The 23,158-nt window shown below is 35.0% G+C and overlaps 1 protein-coding gene across 1 annotated transcript; it reads right to left on the bottom strand.

The window, feature by feature from the left end:
• Nucleotides 1-18,637: 18,637 nt before the first annotated feature.
• LOC107892372 (beta-glucuronosyltransferase GlcAT14B) lies at nt 18,638-22,712 on the bottom strand. The gene is made up of 4 exons (XM_041077479.1): nt 21,926-22,712; nt 21,744-21,819; nt 21,506-21,621; nt 18,638-19,495 (listed from the first exon to the last, which is right to left on the bottom strand). The coding sequence occupies exons 1-4, from the start codon at nt 22,515-22,517 to the stop codon at nt 18,981-18,983; spliced, it is 1,299 nt and encodes a 432-aa protein (XP_040933413.1). The 5' UTR covers nt 22,518-22,712; the 3' UTR covers nt 18,638-18,980.
• Between the last annotated feature and the right edge of the window lie 446 nt (nt 22,713-23,158).

The raw sequence follows: 23,158 nt of genomic DNA, 5'->3' as shown, positions 1-23,158 counted from the left end.
TTTTTGTGGTAAGTCGAGTTTTAGTTAGTTCATTTTTGTCAAAATTCGTTAATCAATTGCTAAACCGATATTGGTTAATCTGGTTTTAGGTTTCGGGTGGCTTAGAAGTGGTTTCTTATCAAACTGATATCAAGTGTGTACCTAAAACACAAGAAAATAAGTTTTTTAAAAAAGCTGAAAACCTTACTGTCGACACCACACGGCTGTGTGGTAGGCCATGTGCGACAACACAGACGTGTGATCAACGAAGGCAAGGTCATTCGCTATACACGATCGTGTAATGGCCGGGGCATAATTTAGGACTTTTGGACAGTTTGCGTTTGTTTTAGATTTTATTTTACTTTTAAACTGTAAAGCTCAACGAAAACTCAGTTTTATAAAACACAACATTTTTTCCTAAACGCGAACTACTTTCTTTAAATGTCACAGTTTTAAAAGCTTCCGCTACAGAATATGTCTTTAATCGAACCAAATTAACGGGAAAATAATTTTTAAGTTGACGAAAGATAAATAGAAGTTAATAAACGGAAACGGTTTTAACTCGATAAATTTGATTTCAAATTCCATTCCATGTGACATCGCCAGATTCGACCATAACATCTACCTGGGTTTGGGGTGTTATACGCATACAGTTCAAGACGAAATTAACGTCCTCAAGGAGGTTGGTCGTTATATGACCATATGAAGCCTCAGTCGGTCTCACCGGTGTCACCTGCTACTGACATTGGGTCTCAAGATCGCATGGGTAGGGATGATGTATTGTCTCAGGCTATGTTAAGGATACTAGAGAGGGTCGCTAGGCCTAACACTGGATCTGGGGGCCGAGGGTCTGTTACGGAACAACTCCAGTCCAATAGAGTTAAACTTTTTAGAGGTGTCACTAGAGTCGTCCCTAATATGGCTGAGTACTAGATGGAGGCTACTGAGAGGATAATAGATGATTTAGACTGTACCCCTGAGCAAATATTGAAGGGTGCAGTCTCGTTGCTTTGCGATGAGACCTATCAATGGTGGCTGACTGTTAAGAAGGGCACTCAGCCCGATCGTCTATATTGAGAGCTCTTTAAGTCTGCCTTCCAAGAGAAGTATGTGGGAGCAAGTTACATTGATGCTCATAAGCATGAGTTTCTGAACCTCACTCAAGGAAACCGATCAGTGGTCGAGTATGAGGCCAAATTTCTGAGACTGAACCGTTATGCGCGAGGTATAGTGGCGTTTGAATATAAGAGGTGTCCGTTTTGAGGATGGCCTTAGGGATAATTTGAGGGTACTGACAGCATCACAGAGAGAACGAGAGTTCTCCATGGTAGAGAAGGCGAAGATCGCCCAAAAGGTTAAGCGCGCTGAGCGCCAAAACAGGGATCATGAGAGGGATAAGAATAGGAGGGATTTGGAGCCCCCCGAGTTCGGTATAGATGCCTAAGAAAAAGGCCAGGACTGCTGGGCCAGTTAGAGTTGGGCCCCTTGTTACTTCTACTTGATTGCAGCCATGTGGAAAACACCATCAGGGTGAGTGTTGGAGGAGAACTGGAGTGTATTTGAGGTGTGGGTCGTTAGAGCACCACATTCGGGAGTGTCCGCTGAGGGCCGATCAGGTGCAAGCTCCGAGTTTTGGTACTACGCAGCCACATAGGGTAGTTCAGTAGCCACCAAGGGGCCGTGGTCAGGCTAGGGGTGGTAACGGTATGGGCTGTGGGCAGGGAGAACCAGGTAGAGGTGCTGAACATACTGAGGCGAGGTAGCCTAATCTTGTTTATGCTGCTCATCGCTGAGAGGACAGAGATGCTTCAGACGTCATTACCGATACATTTTTAATTTATGATGTACCTTACTTTGCTTTGATAGACATAGGTTTCACACATTCCTATGTGGCTAGCACTGTGTCTGAAAACTTGGGGATTCTGGTTGAGAGTACTTCTAATGAGGTGGTTGTACTGAGTCCATTGGAGCAATCAGTTTTTGGTTAGCAAACTGTATAGAGATGTTCTGCTAGAGATTCAAGGGTCAGTATTTCTGGCTAACCTGATGGAGATTCCAATTGGGGAGTTCGACCTGATTCTAGGTATAGACTAGTTGGTCAAGCACCGTGTCAGTCTGGACTGTGCAACTAAGAAAGTCGTCTTGAGAACTGATGAGGATAATGAGGTAGTCATGATTAGAGAATGTCAAAATTATTTGGCTAATGTGATCTCTGCACTGGTGGCTGAGAAATTGGTTCGTAAGAGATGTGAGTCGTTCTTAACCTATATTAGTGTTTATGTTCCTGAGAACTCTACTGTAAAGGACATCAGAATTATAAAGGATTTTTTAGACGTCTTTCATGAAGAACTACCAGTTTTACCTCTGAAATCAAGAAGTGGAATTTGGAATTGAGCTTCTTCTTAGTACAGCTCCGGTGTCTATCGCCCCCTATCGCATGGCACTGAAGGAGCTTGTGGAGTTTAAGGCTCAAATTCAAGAGTTGTTGGATCGTGGGTTCATCTGTCCCAGTGTGCCTCCATGGGGAGTACCTGTACTGTTTGTTAAAAAGAAATATGGGTCCAAGAGAATGTGTATAGACTACCGGCAGTTGAATAAGTTAACTATTAAGAGTAAGTATCCACTTCCAAGGATTGATGATCTGTTTGATCAGTTCAGAAGGGCTTCTGTGTTCTCCAAGATTGATTTGCATTCTAGGTATCATCAGTTGAATGTTAAGGAAACTAATGTGCTTAAGACAGTATTTAGGACTCGGTATGGCCATTACGAGTTCCTAGTTATGCCTTTTGGGTTAAAAAATGCGCCGGGCGCATTCATGGATTTGATGAATCGAGTATTTTTGCCCTATCTGGATCAGTTTGTCATAGTTTTTATCAACGACATACTGGTTTATTCTAATACTGAAGACGAGCATGACGAGCACCTTAGAGTGGTTTTTCAGACTTTGAGGCAAAAGCAACTCTATTCTAAATTTATCAAGTGCGAATTTTGGTTACGAGAGGTAACATTTCTAGGAAATATAGTTTCTGCTGAGGGGATCCGTGTCGATCCTCGAAAGATTGAGGCTATACCAGATTGGAAACAGCCTAAGAATGTGTCTGAGATTCACAGTTTTTTGGGTATGGTGGATTATTATCAGCGGTTTGTGAAAGGTTTCTCTCTGATTGCAGCGCCCTTAATTAAGTTGCTACATAAGAGTGTCCCATTTGTCTAGACTGATGTGTAGTAGAAGAGCTTTGGAAGCACAAGATTGTTCTGACTGAGGCTCCTATTCTGATACATCCTGAACCTGAGAAGGAGTTAGTGGTTTATAGTGACGCATTACATGTGGGTTTGGGTTGTGTTATGATGCAGGATGGTAAGGTTGTGGCATATGCATCTCGTCAGATCAAGACGTATGAGGCAAACATCCGATGAATGATTTGGAATTGGCTACCGTAGTCTTTATTTTGAAAATCTGGAGGCACTATCTGTACGGTGAGAGATGTATTATCTACACTGATCACAAAAGCCTTAAGTACCTCCTAACTTAAAAGGAGTTAAGTCTTAGGCAGCGTAGGTGGATTAAGCTGCTTAAGGACTATAACTGTACTATTGAGTACCATCCTAGCAAAGCCAATGTGGTGGCCAATGCGTTGAGCCGTAGAGCGATGACTGATTTGAGAGCGATGTTCGGTTGACTTAGTTTGTTCGATGACGAAAGTTTGTTGGCTGAGCTGCAGGTTAAACTGACTTGGATAAAATAAATTCGGGATAGGCAGTTAAATGATGAATCGTTGGGTCTTCGGTTCTGTCAGGTTAAGAGTGGTAGTACTACGGATTTTAGGTTGAATAACGAAGGGGTACTCTGTTTTCGTGGTCAGATTTGTGTACCGAATGATACTGATCTGAGGCAGTCTATTCTGAGAGAGGTGCATAGTAGCCTTTATGCTTTGCATTCCGGTGGGAATAAGATGTACTGAGATATTTGAGAACTGTACTGTGGTCGGGATTAAAATAGGAGGTTATTAATTTTGTGGCACGATGTCTGACATGCCAGTAGGTTAAAGTTGAGCATCAGTTACCTTCAGGTTTGCTGTAGCCGGTTAAGATTCCACTATGGAAGTGGGAACGAGTAACGATGGACTTCTTTAGTGGGTTGCCTCTAACACTCACAAAGAATGATTCTTTTTGGGTCATCGTGAATCGATTAACCAAGTCAACGCACTTCATTCCGATTAGGACGGACTATTCTCTTTAGAAGTTGGCGAAGCTTTACATTTTTGAGATAGTGAAACTGCATGGGGTATCGGGCTCAATCATTTCTGATAGAGATCCTCGCTTCACGTCTTGGTTTTGGAAAAAGTTAAATGAGGCTCTAGGTTCAAGATTAGACTTTAGTACTGCATTCTATCCTCAAATTGATGGTCAATCTGAGAGGGTGATTCAGATACTAGAGGATATGTTGAGGAGTTGTGTTATCGATTTTCCAGATAGTGGGAAGATTATCTGTCGCTAGCCGAGTTCGCCTACAATAATAGTTTTCAATCGAGTATTCAGATGGCACCTTATGAGGCCCTATATGGTTGTAAGTGTTGTACTCCTTCGTGTTGGATTGAGTTAGGCGAACGTCAAGTTTTGGGTCTTAATTTGGTCTCCAAGACTAAGGATAAGGTTCGACTGATTAGGGATCGTTTGAAGGCAACTTCTGATAGATAGAAGTCTTATGCAAATCTGAAGAGCCGTGAGATTGAGTTTTCGGTGAGGGACTTCGTATTTCTTAAGGTTTCTCTATAGAAAAAGGTTTGAGGTTCGGTCGTAAGGACAAACTGAGCCCTAGATTTATTGGGCTGTATCAGATTTTGAAGCGAGTGGGACCGATTTCCTATCAGTTGAAGCTACCCCTGAGCTGGACCATATTCATGACGTGTTCTACTTCTCGATGTTAAGGCAGTACCGCTCTGATCCTACTCATATTGTCTCTGTTGAGGAGATTGAGGTTAGGCCAGATTTGACCTTCGAGGAAGAGCAGGTTCAAATACTGGAGCGAGATGTAAAGGTTCTTAGGAAGAAGTCTATCCCATTAGTGAAGGTGTTGTGGTGGAACCATAGCACAGCCACGTGGGAACCTGAGGGCTCGATGCGTCAGCAATATCCTCGTCTGTTCTGATCAGGTAAATTTCGAGGTCGAAATTTCTTTTAGGGGGTAAAGTTGTAACGCCCCACAAATACTTATTTTTGTTTCTGTTAAAATGTGACACAACTATGTATCTGCTTCAGTGGTTAAGTGTTTTGGGTGTGTGTGAGAGGTCGCAAGTTCAAGCCTTGCATTTGGAAAATTTTAGTATTTTCCTAACTTAAGCCTTATACTTGTTCAGCGGGCTTATAGTTAATTATGTGAAGAAATATATCATAATGGGCTTGCTGGTCTGGTGGTTAAGTTGAGTGTTAGGTTGCTGAAGGTTTGGTGTTCGAATCCCTGTACGAGCATGGAAGTTTATTTTTACTCGTTTGACCTAGAGAGTTTCGGTCAAACAGGAATGCTGAGGAGGTTGAGTAGTGGATTAGTAGAAAGATTTGAGGGATATGGGGAGTTATGGGAATTATCTCCATTAATTTTCTATTTTCAAAATTTTAGTTCTTTTTCCAAAATCTCTGATGTGGTTTTCTGCTACTCTGTCGAAATTTCCTTGCAACTTCCCCTCTTTCTTTTTCCTTTTCATTTTCCTAATTCATCTTGTCTCTTAGCAACGCGATTTACACTTGTGCGAGTTCGGTAAGTTTTCTTTTTCTGTTCATTGTAGTTGTTGTGTATTGAGCTATTAAGAATCTGATTTCTACTACAATTGATGGTGTAAGCGAAGGTCTCGAGCAGTAAGATTCGTTTCTTTGGTTTAATAAGAGTTAATGGAAGTTCCTCATCAGTGGTAAGTCGAGTTTCAGTTGGTTCATTTTTGTTGGAATCCGTTAACCAATTACTAAATCGGTGTTGGTTAATCTGGTTTTTAGGTTCCAGAAGGCTTAGGAGTGGTTTCTTATCAAACCAATATCAAGTGTGTACACAAAACGTAAGAAAATGAGTTTTTAGCAAAAGCCGAAAACCTTACTGTCGACGCCACATGACCGTGTGGTAGGCCGTGTGCAACAACACGGGTGTGTGTTCAATGAAGGTTAGGCCTACGCAATACACGACCATGTGATGGCCGAGGTGTGGCCGTGTGGGCCACACGGGATAAACTGAACTGGGCGTGTGGGCCACACAGGCATGTGGGCCCACACGAGCGTGTGGAATTTAGGCCAGGCCGTATGATCTACACGGGCCAAGGCCAATCATGGCGTGTGGAGCCACATGGACCAGCCACATGGGCGTGTGGGCCCATTTAGCTAAAAAGTTTTCTAGGGTTGCACGGGTCGCCCAAGCCGACTGTGAACCTACTGTAAGGTCGGTAAGCGCTATTTAGACCCTAAATCGTGTGACTTGAATATATGTAATGTATGCATGTTTACTAATCTATATGTATGACTGAATTTTAGCACGTAAGCATGTATTTCTGAATATCTGTATTGAGCATGTTTAGTTGCATCTGCATCGGGGTGGGATGATTGATTATTGGAGGAAGTGTACTGGAAATACGAAAATTTACACACTTTTTCATACACTTTTTAACTTAAATTCATGCAGTTTCGATAAAATTATTGTCGGAAAATAATTAATTTTTATAAAATAATTAAAGTGTACTTAAAATATGAACATGTTGAATTTTAATTAATTTTATAATTAATTTTGATGAATTTTGGTTATTTTCGAAAGATTTGCACAAATGGCGAAAAATGGCTCGGCAGACACTGCTAGAAGCACAAAACTGAGAAGTAATTTGAAGTATCAAGGCGAATTAATTTTTAGCCTAAGACGGTCCAAAATTAGGTGTATTAATTCATAATATAATTAATTTTAATTTATATTCAATTTAATTTGGGTTAATAAATTATTATTAATAAATTATGAAAAGTGGTCGAGTAGAGCCGAACCGAGTGAACCAAACCGACCAAGTAATGGATAGCCCAAAACCGCCCTATGTACTGACCCAAATCAGCTTATTGGCTGATTATTTAGCTTGCAAAGAGGCCCCTGAAGACTTGTTCAAATAGCATTCGAACCCCTCCACAAATGGTGGCTTTTTAGATTTGCCCCAAGCTTAATTTAGCAAGTTTGAAATCATCAAACTTGCCACATGTGCAGCTGGCCAAGGGAGGGCTCTTTGGCTGCTAATTTTAGCTATTTTTAGCAGCCTTCTTCAGCTATAAAAACCCCCTTAAACTGATCATTTGAAACGCATCTCATTTATTCACATCTTTTCTCTCTTCTATCCACTTTCTCTCATTTTCCCATTCAAAGTTCCTTGCTCTTTTGTCGATTTCTCCTCTTGAGAAAGGGATCTTCTTTAGCCATTTTGGAGTAGAAATTGAGTGTTCATGGCAGCCTTAATCAGCAAGGACAACAAAGAAAGAAGAACGGAGCAACCTAGTCAAGCCACAGAAAAACACCGGATTTGATTCTTGTTCCCTATCTCTTTAAATTTTGTTGTTTTTGTGATGAACACATCTATGAATATTTATGTTGTTGGAATGGTTAATTTAATCAGCTTAGCTTGAATTTATTTCGTGTTGGGTTGATTGCATTTCATCCTCTTAAATTATTAAAATTGTGTTTATGCTGTTATAGGCTTTGGTAAAATGCTTGATTAAGTAAAATCATGCCTAAGTTATTCTTGCATTATAATTGTGAGGGAACTAATGAATTAATTATTTAAACGGATTGAAATTGTAATTAATTGACACAATACTTAATCAGTGCATGTTTATTCTTCTAAGGTTGGTGAAGGTTAAATTAGCATTGTATCTGGCGATACATTTGCCTTGCATAACTTGCAAGATTATTGTGATTAAACTATTTCAAGGTAAGGATACCTTGTTACCTCATATAGTCTTTTATGTGCTTATTAGATTTAATTAATCGTTTGCATTGACATATGAATATGCAAGAGATTAATTCAATTAAATAAGTATGTATGTGCAATAACATGTTTGCTTATTAGAATCCGTTTAATTGATTGATTAACATAGGGATATGTTAAGAGATGAATGGATTTGTGTAGGTGAGTATGTTTATAAGTTAGCAAATTACCGAGTTACCGTGAATTTATTCGTAACAACATAAATATGAGTTTAATAATTCTAAGTTAAAGAAATATAATTAATCCAACATAATTATGTCATCTTGATTAAATCATATTTTGAAATCGTGTATTAGAACATTTATTTTTATTTAGCTTAAAATCTTTTTTTTAATCACCTTTTTCAAAACAATTTTTTTTACCAAAGTGTTTTAAATTGCATTCATAAATAATTCTATTCACAGTCCCTGTGGGTACGATAACTCGACATTTACTTGTCACTTTATTACTTGTTGCGATTGTGTACGCTTGCACATTTCTGTCTTTTCATGTACTAAAAGGCTTTCATGTCTATCATCTTGCAGCTCAGTTGCAATATTACTGATATGTGCCCATTCGATGCGACTTGGTGTATAGTGCTGGGTGGGTGTTTTAAACCCCACATGATGTGATGGTCAGAGATGGTGTGTAGAGGCTGGTGGGTAGGATACTGATTTCTGTTACTATGTGCATACTGTATCTGAAATGGACTGAGGCCCTAATATATATCTGAAATTGTATCTAAATGGGCTAAGGCCTAAACTGTATCTAAATCTGTAACGGGCGTAGGCCCAGACTACATTTGACTGATAACTGTTGTTTGACTGTATGCATATTTTTTGTGGGGATTACACACTAAGTTTACGTAAACTCACCCCTTTCTGTTTTAACTGTACAGGTAATCCCCAGACTTAGACAGACCGGTGCGGCAAAGGACTCAACAGTGACCACATGTTTATTGCACTGCTTAAACTTCATTTATGGTTTTTATTCTCTATTCTTATGAGTTATTTTTTATGTAATTTGGGACTTTTGGATGGTTTGCGTTTGTTTTGGATTTTAACTATTTTTTTTAGACTTTTAAACTGTAAAGCTCAATGAAAACTCAGTTTTATTAAACACAAATTTTTTTCCTAAACGAAAACTATTTTCTTTAAATGTCACGATTTTAAAAGCTTCTGCTACAAAATATGTTTTTAAACGAACCAAATTAATGGAAAAATGATTTTTAAGTTGACAAGAGATAAATAAAAGTTAATAAATGGAAACAGTTTTAACTCGATAAATTCAATTTCAAATTTCATTCCATGTGACATCGCCAAATTTGACCATAATGTCTAGACCAAGTTTGGGGTGTTATACGCGTATACTTCAAGACGGAATTAACGGCCTTAACGAGGTTGGTCATCATATGACCATATCGGCACCCATCATCAAAACAATGAGCCCATTACCACGACTCTATGCTATCCAACCACTACCTAAGAGAAGAATTAGACACCACTATAACAGTCTCCAACCTTGCCAGCTTATGCCTGAATTGGTGTGGTTCCAACTCATACCTTACTATGTATTCGGATAAAAAATGTTACCGTTCTTTTTAGTAAATAGTCTCAAAACATCTACAAAAACAATTTTAAATACAATATTTTTACTCAGGTTCACGATTTGTTTGCGCCAATCTTTGTTTTTGTACTCCTTGTGAAAGTTGACAGCAATGTGGCGAATGTGGTAGACAGACCTCCACGAAACCCCAAAATGCTGAATCACAATAAGAAGACCATTGGATCTATCAGGACAATGCAAATGTTGTCTTGACTGACAACATGCCTCTCAAGTTCCTAAGAAAAAACTCCCACGATTCGGATTTCTCCGGCTCCACGATGGCGAAGGCGATGAGTAGTACATTTCGGTTACCGTCTTGTGCAATCACAATCAGTAGTAACTAGGTGTATTTTCCATAAAGTCACATTCCATCAACCTGCACCAGCGGTTTGCAGTGGAAGAAGGCCCTAACACGTGGATCAAACATCTAGAACAATCAGTGAAAAACTCTTCTCCCTGGTTGAAGTTTCCTATTCAGGCCTCTGTAAGGCAACGTCTGTAAGTCCATGATAGTTCCTGGCATGTACTCCAGCATAGCTAAAATCCACCCCTGGAGTTCATTGTATGGCTCATCCTAGTAGCTATACAACTGCTCCATTGCCATTTGTTTTGCCCACCGTGCTTTTCTATACGACACTCTGTATTGGAATCGGGATTGCATGTCCGCAATCAGAATCGATACAGGAATGGTTAAGCTATCTTTCACTAGTGGTTTGATGCAGTTGCAGGTACTTTTGGCATCCAATTTTTGGTGGTCTTGCATCATATGTCCGATGGTGCATGTATGGTGCCCTTATAATTTTTGTATTTGCCAATATTGAGTCCTATATATAAATGTAGCTCGAACCCACCAGCCACACTCTTCATTAGCCCTCCAATATTCCCCAACATATAATGTCGGTGTAGACTTTACGACCTTGTAATCAATTGACGCCTTCATGTTGTACTGTTTGATGAAAAACACGCAGTCCGTCTTGTTCTCGAACTGTTACCCAATGAACAACTTTTTCAACTAGAATTTGACACCAATTTGTGAGCAGGGACTATATCAGCTTATTAAGGGAACTCGGGTGCATGCATCACATCTTGATATACGCTCAACATTTAGGCCCCAAGGTCATTTCGTAAACCAATGCCAAGACTCGAGTTCCTGAAAGAAGGGGAGTGAACATCTTCAACCTCCTCTAGGCCTTTATCGTCAATATCACCCAAAACCTCATCAAGATCGGGGTCATTAAAATATTCAACATCGTGATCAGAATCTTCATTATTATCGAACCCTTCTTCGATGTCTGCATTGGTGCCTTTCTCCTCCGAATTTATTTGTAGACTGGGACCCAGGACAGTGTTGTTATACGAACTCCCACCATAATTTGGATTTTCAGGCATTTGCAATGTCCCTCCACAGTCTGAGTGATCTATCCATCTGACATTAAGATCAAAGTCAAACCCACGGTATTAACTTATTGGACTGACATTCTCAACAAGCTCTAAATCGGCTAACTTAGTGAATAACTCAACTAGTTAAAGGTTCTCATTCCCAGTCGACCACCATATTTCTATCACAGTGCCCAAGTCATCATTATCTAATAGTTGCATCTCCGTAAATTTCCAACGAATCTATAGAGATTGGAAACTTGTAAAATAATCTAGACATCGCCCTTCCACAACAAATAGCTATTTTCGCACTAATTTTTCTTTTCATTTCTTCTAGCTTCACAGTTTTATTAAATCACAACCCTACTCTCTGTCAGCCTTGAAATACACAACCAGCATTTCCTAATACAATTTAACTATAAAAAAAGAACGTACATGAAAAACATCGAGTTATTCATCTTCACCACAATTTCTGAGCTCTCCTGCTAAACACAAGAATTTCTCTTTTTTATTCTTTCTTGGTTCAACTATTACAAGAATGTCAAGAAAAATGTATACATGTAACATCACCAAGGTGGTCATGCCAAAGAGAATGGCCTCGCCAAAATTTCCATTCCATAAAATCTTGAAACCCAGGCTTTTTTCATAATTTTTATGATTTTTTCAACTTTAGAGCATATTTTTTTTAAAAAAAATCATTTTTATAGTGGTCACGCCATTCTCAATGGCACCACCAAAGTCATCATGCTAAAGAAAATAGCTCCACCAAAATAAAAAAATTGATTTTTATTATTAAAAACCAATTTTAAAAAATTGTACAAAAAAACTCTAGCATATTAAAGGTGGTAGCGCCATTCTCTATGGCTCCATTAAATAAAATAATAATTTTATTTTTAAATTAAAAATAAAAAGTCTAAAGGTGGTGGCACCATTCTCCACCAAATAAAATAATAATTTTAGTTTTAAACTGAAAAAATCAATTACTATAAAAGAAAATAAAAGTATGACGTATTAAAATGGTAGCACTATTCTCTATGACTCCACCTATATTATTTATTTTTTAGCTCCCGAAATATTCAAAAATACTGATATTAGAGTGATATTTATACAGATGGTGTCAAATAGATTAGCTTCATCCAAAAAATTATTTTTTTAATCCTAATAGCTAATAATTGATTGATGTGACAAGTGGTTGACGCCAATCTCTTTGGTTTCACCTACTTTCATTATTCATTTCAGGTCATTTACATACATAATAAAAAAATGAGTATTTTTATAATTAATCAAAATTTATTAGACCGTTGAATATTTGATACCTAACATTTTTTTTAGCTTTTAACTTTAAGTGTAATTAGCTATTTATAATTATTCCAAAACCTTTTTCCCTTTCTCTTTTTCATCACTTCATTACTGCTATCACCATCATCCATCACACGTTCATCCCAATACTAAAACCCCAAATAACCAGCTCATCAATGAAGTCTTGTAGAATTATGTTGGTTTTGACACGATGGACAACCGGCGGGCATGGTGGTGGTGGCAAAGCTGAGGAGGGAAAGTGACTGTCCAAGTCGGTTATTTTGTTTGAATACCTTGTGGCTGCTGATGGTAGGTTTCCCTTACAAAAGGATTTGTATTCCTCTGGTGATCTTCTCATAGACTGTTGTAGAACTGAACTCTTCGTCTTGCTCTTTAATGTAGCAGTTTAAGTAGTTTAACTCTTGTTGAGAGGTTGTTGGCATGCCAAAGGATTAAACAAGTTGTTAAGATAACGATAGTTTTCCTCTTAAGAGGTATATAAAAGCTTGTCGTCACTACCTCTGAGGCTATCATTTTGTAATAACTAATGAAAGTCTGCAGCTTGTAATCTAAATTGTGATCAGTTGAAGTTCCATTGGTTTTTCCTGGTTTTGCTTGTGTAAATTCCTTTGTAATTCCAGGTCATGGTTGTCAAAGTGGAACCTTTCGTGTTGAAGGATCTAAAATCTGTTGGCTTATCTCATCCACTATAATTGGTCTTTAAAAATGCAGCATCTTCAACCTAGCTGCTATGGTGATTATCCAAAGCAACCACCTCGAAATGGAGATACTCAGCAACAGTGAGTTCCTCAACAAAAAGGACGTGACCATTCACTCTAATCTACTGCCAAACACCAGGCCTTGGACGAACAGCAAGTGCAACCCATGGAGGCAACACAATCGCTTTCTATAACCACAAAAATGACCCTAAAATCAAGACCCTATAACCTCCCAAAAAAATGAAAAAATTAATGGAGAAAATGGGTTTTCTTATACTTGACTAGCCTTCAATACTCCAAAAAATGCACCATCAGCAAGCTTCTTTCTGTTCTCTTTAAGGATAGCTTCAAACTCTAGAATAATTTGATGGTGTTGCAGAATTCCTTTTCCTTTTCCTTTACCCTCAATCCTACAATAATAACAATTTTATAAAAAAATGTAAACATCTGAAAAGAAAAACACCATGCAGGGGAAATTTAAATATAATCTTTGATGGCAAGTTACCTTGAGTGCAAGGCCAAAATCTCGTTCCTGTGAGCAAGAAGGGTCTCATTCAAACGCTCACGGAGACTGTGGACGCAAGTGATCACACGCTCGACCACTTCTTTGAACTGTAAAAAAATAGATCCCAAAAATCAGAGCAAGTGTAAACAAAGGGAGGATGGAGAGAAAAAAATTAAAAATTCAAAACCAATATAATTCTACAAGACTTCATTTATGAGCTGGTTGTTTTGGGGTTTTGGTATTGGGATGCTGGTGACAGCAGCAATGAAGATGGGTAAGTGTCACGTGTTGGGTTAATTAGTCACGTAAGCATTCCTTAGAGGAAAAAAGAAATTTTAGCAGCAGTAACTAATTTTTACTATTTTTTTATTTAGAGTGACTAAGTTAAAAAAAATTAAAGTGATTAAAATAAGATAAATCATAGTTTAAAGTACCTATGAGTGTAATTTAATCTATAAAAATGACATGAACTCTAAACAAGACATGTGGTAACATTATATTGAACTATTCTGTCACATCAAATTTTCGTAACGGTTTGAGGCGAATTGATTAATGGTGAATTATCCAAGTACCAAATTAAGAAAAAAATCATAAGATAAAATGAAATATAGTTCAGATATCAAACTACATATTAACCTTAATTATAAAATTATAACATTTTTTACTAATAATTTTTTTTTAATAAGGATTTTCAAAACATGCTATGCAAGCTTAATTATGAATTACCGTACTAAGTTATCAAATTTTAAAAATTAGACATTTAGTATACAAAATAAGGTTATATTAGTAAAATTGTAAACTTTTTATATTTACTTTAGTAGCTTATGTAAAATTTTAAAATCATATTAAATATTTGGATAAATTACATGAATAGTTACTTAATTACGAGAATATTTCTATTTTAGTTATACAATTAAAAAAATTCGATTTAATCATTAACATTTTCAAAATTCGTTTTTCTTTTTTTCACTAAATCAATAATAGAAGTATGATGTTACCATTTTTCCATTGGTATAATAAAAAAAATTAGTCCCCCAATAATTACAAAATTTATAAATTTTGTCCTAATTATAAAAAATTCAAAATTTTTAATTTTTAATATTTATAAAATTTTTCAATTTAGTTTTAATTTAAAAAACTAAAAGAAAAAAATAAAAATATATACATTTAAAAATGACTTTCCATAAAAATTTAAAAATTATAATGTATACAATTTTAAAACTCTTAAAAAATCCTAAAAAGTTTCAAACTTTTAATCACTATCTCTATTTTTTTTTCCTTCCATTTTTTAAAATAAAAAAACGTAGAGCTAAATTTTAACAAAATCGAAATCCCAATCGCTTGGTTTCTTCCATGACCAAATTGTAGGCATAGTTTTTGTGGGAGTGGCTCAAGTTCTGAGAGTTCCATTGAAGGAAATTTGTGAGAAGAAGATGAAGATGAAGATGAAGATGGTTATTAGAAATGTAATAAGAAATGAATGAAATCTTGAATGCTTTATTTATACATGAAGATTATAAGTAATTCATAGCTAGAATTGGTTGAGGCTAACTGATAGTAGTTATTTAGTTGCTTCTGTTAACTGCTCTTACTAATATCTGCTTCAGAAATTGGAAATGATGAACACAATTCATTATAATCCTTTTAGAGCTTTCCAATTGGGTTCAAAGCAACACCTTTTCTTTAAACCCACACCAAAGATATCAGTCTTGGGTTTTTAACCATCACTCTCAGGGATTCCATGGATATGGCTCGCCTTCATCACTTTCAGACTCTTTTTTAAATATAATGTTTCAGTATTTTTTTTTTTTTTGGTTTATGTATTTTTATAATTTTTATAATTTTTTTATCAAAAATAATTTTTAAATATTTTCTACTTTTATTTTTATCTAATTTTTTAAATTAGGATTATATTGATAAATTTGATAAATATTGAGAGTTAAATTAATTAATTTTTTTTAAAAAAAATTAAGACCAAATTAATAAAACTTATAACTATTGATGGGCTAAATTTACTATTACTCCAATAAATAGGTAACATCACACTTCCATTATTGATACTAACAAAGCAACTAAAAAAATCAAATGTTAATGACTAAATCCAAAAAAGTTTAACTGGGTGGTCAAAATAAAAGTAGTCTCATAATTGGATGACTGTTCGTATAATTTACCCTAAATTTGTAATTAATATAAATATTAAAATTTTATAATTTAATAACTTAATTTTAATTTAACCTAACAATTTTTAATTAAAATAATATACTTTCTTTTTAGGCTTAAATGCTTAAAAATGGTAGTAAAATAATTAAAAAAACTAAATAAACCCCTAATAAAAATTACACTCATTTATTGAAAATTAACGATCAACTAAGCCTTTCGAATTACTTTTTGATTGAAACCATTAATGATTCATGAAGTGATGGCATGACAAGTGACATGAAAAATCACGACACGATAGCTGAGCGTATTTTTTTTTAAGGCTTAACTTTTTTTTTTAAATTATTATACAAAAGCTTTTTTTAGCATTTAAGAAACTATTCTTAAAAAACACAAAAATGCTCAAAATTATTTTTTTATTAAGCTCACTAAGAAATTTTAAAAATTATGAAAAAATCTAAAAATCTAAAAATATATATAAAAGAAATACTAAAATTTTAAGAAATTATAAAAACTGAAAATGCAATATTCTAAAAATAAAAGATCAATAAAAAATCAATCAATACATTTTTAACTTAAATTTAATAAAAGTATCTTTATACAACAAATTATTCATTCAAATATCTTTATACAATAAATTATTCATTCAACTATGGCATAAAAACTAATTTTTTTTATGATGAACTTAACTAAGATAAAAAAACATATTTTTAGATTTAATGAATCTTTTATAAAGAAATCATATTCTTTAAGAATAATTTTATCACTAATTAATTTAAATTAATATTATATAAATAATAAATAAAAGAGTTTATATTCTACAATAATTCTATTTTATTGGACTAATTGGCACTATTATTCAACACAACTTTATCAGTTCAAAAGTTTAGCGTATCATAAATCGAAGCTTGCAAAAAAGATTTTAAAGATTAAAAGTTTTCTCCGAAATCCCGAGAAATTTATGAAGAAAACAAAAAATATAGATTCTAAAGAATATCGCATCAATCTTAAAGAAACCTGCTTTTCATTCTTGTTTAACCGATAGAAAAGAGGTTAAACATGTTTTCCAAGATTAAGTCTAGAAAAGATCTTGAAGCAGAATCGTTCATGGAATATCAAGTAAAGAAGACTTTGGATCAAACCTCTTCTCGATTTGGTTGCATCAACAAAAAGAGAGAGAGAGAGAGAGAGGGAGAGAGATAAAATTCGCTCTTCAAGATCAAATCTCAACTACCCTTCGAGAGGATTGAATCCCCCAAGACCATATCTAAATGACTCTTGGATCCAAACTTTCTTCAAACTTGTTTTAAGATCACCTTTAGTGGAAACTTCATTGATTCAAGATTAAGTCCAAGAGACCCTTGAATCCAAATCAAATAAAATTCTCAACAAAGCATATTGTTACAAAAATCTGAGAGAGAAATTTTAATAGAAAAGAAAGGAAGAAGAGGAGAAAGAATTAAGAGGAAGAAGAAAATAATGATTTTAGCTTAACCAAATTGTTAACAGCTTCCTGGTACAATGATGTGCTTAAGAAGGTTGAATAGTTAGTTTGCCCTTCTTACAACTCAGACCTTTCTCTACTTTATTTCTCTAATTTTAATTATGTTATGTAACACATATCTCTAAATTCAATTTCAAAATCAAATTTCAATGATCTTTGAACTAATCTGCATCCAACTAAGATCAATTTTAGATGAGGCTTAAATTAAAGCTTCGTCAAATTTGGATTGTAACTCATAATTTCATAAGAAAAATTAGTTTGATTTTTTTTTCAATTTTTCAAGCCCTATTTTTTACTCAAAATTTGTGTGTACAGGGACATCTCAATGTATTGATTTATTTGGTTGTGGGTTAAGGCAATAACTCAAGTTCAGTTTATTGCACAAGCAACCATTTATAGGACTAAAAACTTTTGAAAAGGTTTTATCATCATTTACAGATGTACCAATCAATTAGACAAATAGTTTACTTGGAATAAAATTTGTATCAATTTTTTTTTTTAGATTTTCTTAATTTTGACAAGTTTTCATTTTTATTTTTCGAGTAAATTGCATTAGTAATCACTCAATTATTAGTAAATTTTATTCTTAGTCACCTAATTAAGAAAGTAACAAAATAGTGAACCCAACTATTCAATTCTCCTTTTTAGTCACCAATTGGCTAACGCTGGCAGCTTTTAGAAATGGCATAATAGTAACTTTAATCTTCAACATGACTAAATTGATTTTAAAAAAAAAAATTAACCCTCACCATTTACACATTGTGTAATCTGGTCTCTTTTTTTTTTTAGTTTGCATTTTTCTTTTACATTGAGGTTAATTTTAAAATAATGCGAAAATATGAAAATTATTGTCTTGGATTTTTAGTGTTTTCATTTTTTGTATATGTTTTCAATCAAATTTAGCTAATAAAAAAAATTAGCTAAGTGAAAGAGTCAAAAAAAAAAAGATTACACATTTTTTTAGGATCAAGACTAAATTGACATAATATATAAATGTTAGAGAGTTAAAATTGCTATTATGTCAATTTTAAAGTTGTCAACTTTAGCCCGATGAGGACCAAAAAAACAAAATTGAATAGTTGGGTGATAATAAAAAAAGTAAAAAATATGTGACCACTTTGTAACTTTTCATAATTACATGACCAAATAAAATTTACTAATAGTTCAGTGACTACTAGTATAATTTACCCTTATATTTTAAAATATTTTTAAAAATTTTCATACTTTTTTAGCATTTCAAGGATTTTTTTTATATAATTTTTTTGACTTAAATGTTTAAAAGAAAAAACTTCACATAATAATTTAAAAAAACAATTAAACCTCTAATCAGTCGTCAAAGTTTTCTATAGAGAAAAGTTAATTTCAATTGAGTTAGTTGAATGCTAATTTTCTTAATTATTTTACGAGTATTATTTAGTATGGGTTGATATTATGGAACCCTATTTTTACTCCTATAGTTTTGAACCATATATATATGTATATATATAATACCATTAATGTGCGGATCATGAAATTTGGATGAGAGTAAAAAGTGTGGAACTTCTCTTCAATATGTAATCGTTACACAATAACACTAGCAAATCAAAAAAGTGAGAAAGATTCCAGTGGGACCAACACCATTTCCAACACTGTAAATCCATCTCTAATCGTGTAAATTGACAAGTTCATCAGTAATCATGCTGGTAATTATCTAAATCAAAAAAGATCGCCTATACCTTTTTCTTATCATTCTTTTTCAAACCCTACCAGAAGGAGCATTGAATACCTTGATTGAATCATCTTCATCTTTTGATACATGTATAAACCTACCTCATTCAGCTTGAGTGCCTCCCTTTGCGAGTTTCAGTTCGTGTTAGTTCGAGTTATTTGCATTGTCGCGGTCTAAAATTGTCAATGGATAGAAGAGAGCTGATCAACTTTTCCAACCTTTTTGCTCCGGGGCCAGGCCTGATGACTGATCTGTTACCAATAAGAGTGCAAGGATCGGTCCCATTCTTCCCACTTCCTACACACCAACCACCAGGAGTAAACATATCTGGGCCACGAGACAAGATCTCAGAGTCAATTTTATCAAGTACGGGATCATCCCTAGGGAACTTTCTAGCAAAAGGGGCATTGCTATCGATCATCCGTTGCATGTCAGCAAGCCTGAGGAGGTGAGGATGCTGCTTAGGAGGGTTATCCCATGATATAAAATGGAGATCGCTGTTTACTGTAGTGTTACGGAACTCTTGAGCATTACAAATGACAGTGTGGAAGTAACCTTCTGGAGATGATAAAAAGTTTGCATAATACATGAGGACAGTTCGAGGTAGGTTGTCCCATCCCCAAATGCAATAGTCAACAAAAGGGCGAGAAAGTGCCATCCAAGCAGAACCTATTAAAGAAATGGTATCACTGTTACAAGCGTCTGCAGAAAATAGCGGATATTTATGGATGCCTAATAGATTCTAGCAACAAGTTAGATTGAAAAACATTTTGCCAGAATATGAATGAACACGTTTTCCAATCACAATAGCATGCATATGGTCATACAGCAGCCAATTCCAGATGAAATTCACTACTTCATGAGACTGTTCTGACATTTAGACTGCATAGTATATATGTTCCTTACCACTAAATGGTACTAAATTAGAATATATTTTCTCTACTGCATAAACTTTCAGTATAACCATATGATTGATCAAAGTTATCAAAAATATGAAGATGAGTGTTATGCAAAAGCATCGGTAGTCAACAATTATAAGCATCATACAATTCAATTAAATTACGAGTCAAACATAAAATAGCATATAAGCATGGTTTAGTTGTATAGAGATCTAAGCTAATTGCAACATCAAATCTATACCGTTTTGCCTTAAATTTTTGTTTAGATAGTTTCAAGGAACAGAATTACTTTAATATCCTACATGAAAAGGAAATCAAATGAATTACATGGCTTGAATTAGAAAATGAATTTGGAAACGTTAAAAATAAAAGAAATAAAGAAGTCTTGTCAGCTAAACTTGGAAGACAAACGAAATGACTAAGGCAATATTTGGTTAACAAAGTCACATTGTTCTTGCTTATAATTAAGCATTCCACATTTTGGGAATTCTGGGAAATTTATTTTAGGCTAAGACACAGTTTTGATTTCTATTTTCTAATCAAATCGATGACAAACATCAAGGATCTAGTGCTCAGTGTTAACCATTAACCATTCAATATGACATTTAAAATTAAAACAAAAATAAACCACAGGAAAAAGTAATAGCCTATAGGTAAAGCCAGAGAAGAACTAGGCAGTGTTCAAAGAAAACTTGAACAAACTCACTGCTTAAACTTTGTTTTCTAGAAAAAGTTGACACGGGAGAAAATGAGCGAAGAAGAGTACACATAAATTATCTTTTTAGCACATCCAGGTTTCTATAAAGGCTTTGGCAATATCAGCAAAACCAATGTTAAATGGATAGGCAAGTGTGCAAAATGCATGTGTCTCCTAAAAATCTTTCAATTTCTATGTTTTAAGGGGAAGCTAGAGAGTTCGCAGTTCACCGTCTAATTGGCAGGGGCACCATCAAAACCCCCCAGAGCAAACATGTTTCATGGCTATTTCAGGAACAAAGGAAAGATAATAATAAGTAAAAAAAAATTTAGTATCCTGATAGAGATTTCTGCCTATTGCACCAATCTTCCCAAATATTTCTCACCAACAATCCCTTGTGCTGAGCAGCAAAGCTTTCTTAAAGTGCATCTATTCCACATTCTGCAACTAGCTACTTAAACACGTGAAGCAGCGAATAAATGTCATTCTACTATAGATATTTGTCCACTTCCTTCTAATCAGAAATTCTGAAATATCTTATCATACTATGAAAAGCTTTGAAAGCAAAACAATTGGCCTTCCTTTATATAATCACTTCAATAAGCTGCTTTTAAGCGAACAGAAAGCTGACAAAACATGAACCAGAAAGTTGCTTGTTCTCCACAGTCCAACCAATCGATTTCGATTCAAATCAAAGCTCAGTCAAATCTATTGTTCTTCGGGAAACCCAGACAAGAAAAGAAAAACAACCGTATTTACAATCTTTAACTTTGACCTCTAACTTTGTCACAAAAGAATCAAATCAAGTCAAAACTAGATTCTAGTTTCAACCTCAATTATACTAATCTAACAATATAAACAAATGTACTCAGTGAAATATTATCCAAACCGATTATTTAAATCTGCCAAGAGATCGTTACATCTGACAATTATCCTCACAAGAATAGAAAAGACTAAATAGAGTGTCTATCTAGACAGAACTTACCTAAAAATGGCAAATAAACGACATCACCAAGATTCCCACAACTGCATATATTAGCCAAACACAACACTATATAATTCAAAGCTTTCAGCGCCTTTTACCTGTAAAGAGTTTGAATGCAGTAGGCACACTTCTCTTTTGTGTAACCCAAAACACATCAGCTTTTCTCATGCTATACAATCCTGGATCAATAATGATTGGTTTAGCCCTCTGGAACCTGCCATTACAACAACAAAACCAAAACAATCAATCAGTTTCTTGATATAAAAGATACCCAAAAAGGGAAAGTTTGAGGAAAACTAGGATTTAAAGGCTATAAAAGAATACAAATGTACTCACTCTTTCCACCCAATATTGCTTGTATGATCGATGAAATTTAGATCCCTTGGCAAGTATGAAAAGGTGTGCAACAAATCTGAAAGATACCCAAAATCTCAAAGCCAAAATCAAAGACGAAAATGGAATTTTCTTTACAAAGAAATGGGAGGGGGGGAATTAATTATTTGGAAGATCCAACTCACCATCTTGGGTAACAAGGGGATAATCAGAAGCACTAAGATTAATGAACCAATCCCAATCTCCACCTTTTTTCAACAAAATTGCAGCAGCATGAAGCGTATTAGCAACCATAGTAGGGCCTCTGTAAGTAACCAAATTAGCTTTCACAATCATCCTAACATTCCCTACTTTGTTAAGCACTGGATGATCCTTCACGAACTTCTCCAGATCGAGCCTCTCTTCAGAGCTAGCTTCCCGGTCAAGATGAACCACGTATTGATTCAAAGGATGGTAAAGGGCTAAAAGAGTCCTCTTAAGCATCCGACCGTCGCCGGCAGAGCCAGAGATGAGGTAGGCGAAGCGGGGAGACGGAGGGAGGGTGGAAATAGGGATGGGTTTTAGTTGGTTTTCCACGAAAGGAGAGGAACCGCCGGTTACGGCGGAGGAACGGTAGAAGAAAAGAAAAGGGGAGCCATCGAAAGAGGTTAAGGTTGTTAAGAAGAGTAAAAATAAAGAAACAATGGAGCCAACAGCTAATGGGAAGATCCATTTACGCTCCATTGCTTGATTGTTGTTGTGTCGAAACTGCATGTAATAGCTTCTTAATCTCTTCATTTCCCTTTTTTTCTTTTTGTTTGTTTGGATTAAAGAAAAAGAATAAGAGAAAATTGAGAGCTCTGATCTGAGATTCTTCAGATTTTGGTGCTTTGGAGTGAAATTTAAGAGAAGTTTTTCTTTTCTCTTTGGTACGTGTTAGATACGGGGAGCAAAGTATTTCGCCGTGAAAATAGGGAGAATTTAAGACAGATTAATTAATTAAGAGTCTATTTTCTTAATTAAAGGGTTAATTTAATTTTAATACAAAATAGATCAAAACTAAAAATAAATGGAAAAATAGGCATAACAATTCTGCATAATTTTAATATTTAACTAATAATGTCGATTGAATCTTAATTCGATTAGCATCAATATTATTATTGGTGATAGTGGGTTCAAATGCGCTAAAGCGTACTATCCTCCTAATTAAGAGTTGTAGAGAATATATATCCAACATTTGTGCAGATGATAGTAATTTTCATGATTACACGTTCATAGTAGAGCAAGCGACTCTTCCTTGAATAAAAAAAATGCGCTCCTTATCATTAAATTAATGTGTTTACTCGTGGTAATTGTGGCGTCTCGAGAGAATCGATAATTGCATCTTTGAGGCATTTGCTAGTACTAGTATATCTGAGAATTCTTAATTGGTTGGTTAT

This window comes from Gossypium hirsutum, chromosome A09, assembly GCF_007990345.1.
Source record: "Gossypium hirsutum isolate 1008001.06 chromosome A09, Gossypium_hirsutum_v2.1, whole genome shotgun sequence".
Classification (NCBI taxonomy): domain Eukaryota; kingdom Viridiplantae; phylum Streptophyta; class Magnoliopsida; order Malvales; family Malvaceae; genus Gossypium; species Gossypium hirsutum.
Note: the sequence above shows the minus strand (reverse complement) of the source record. Positions and strands in the feature narration are given on the sequence as shown.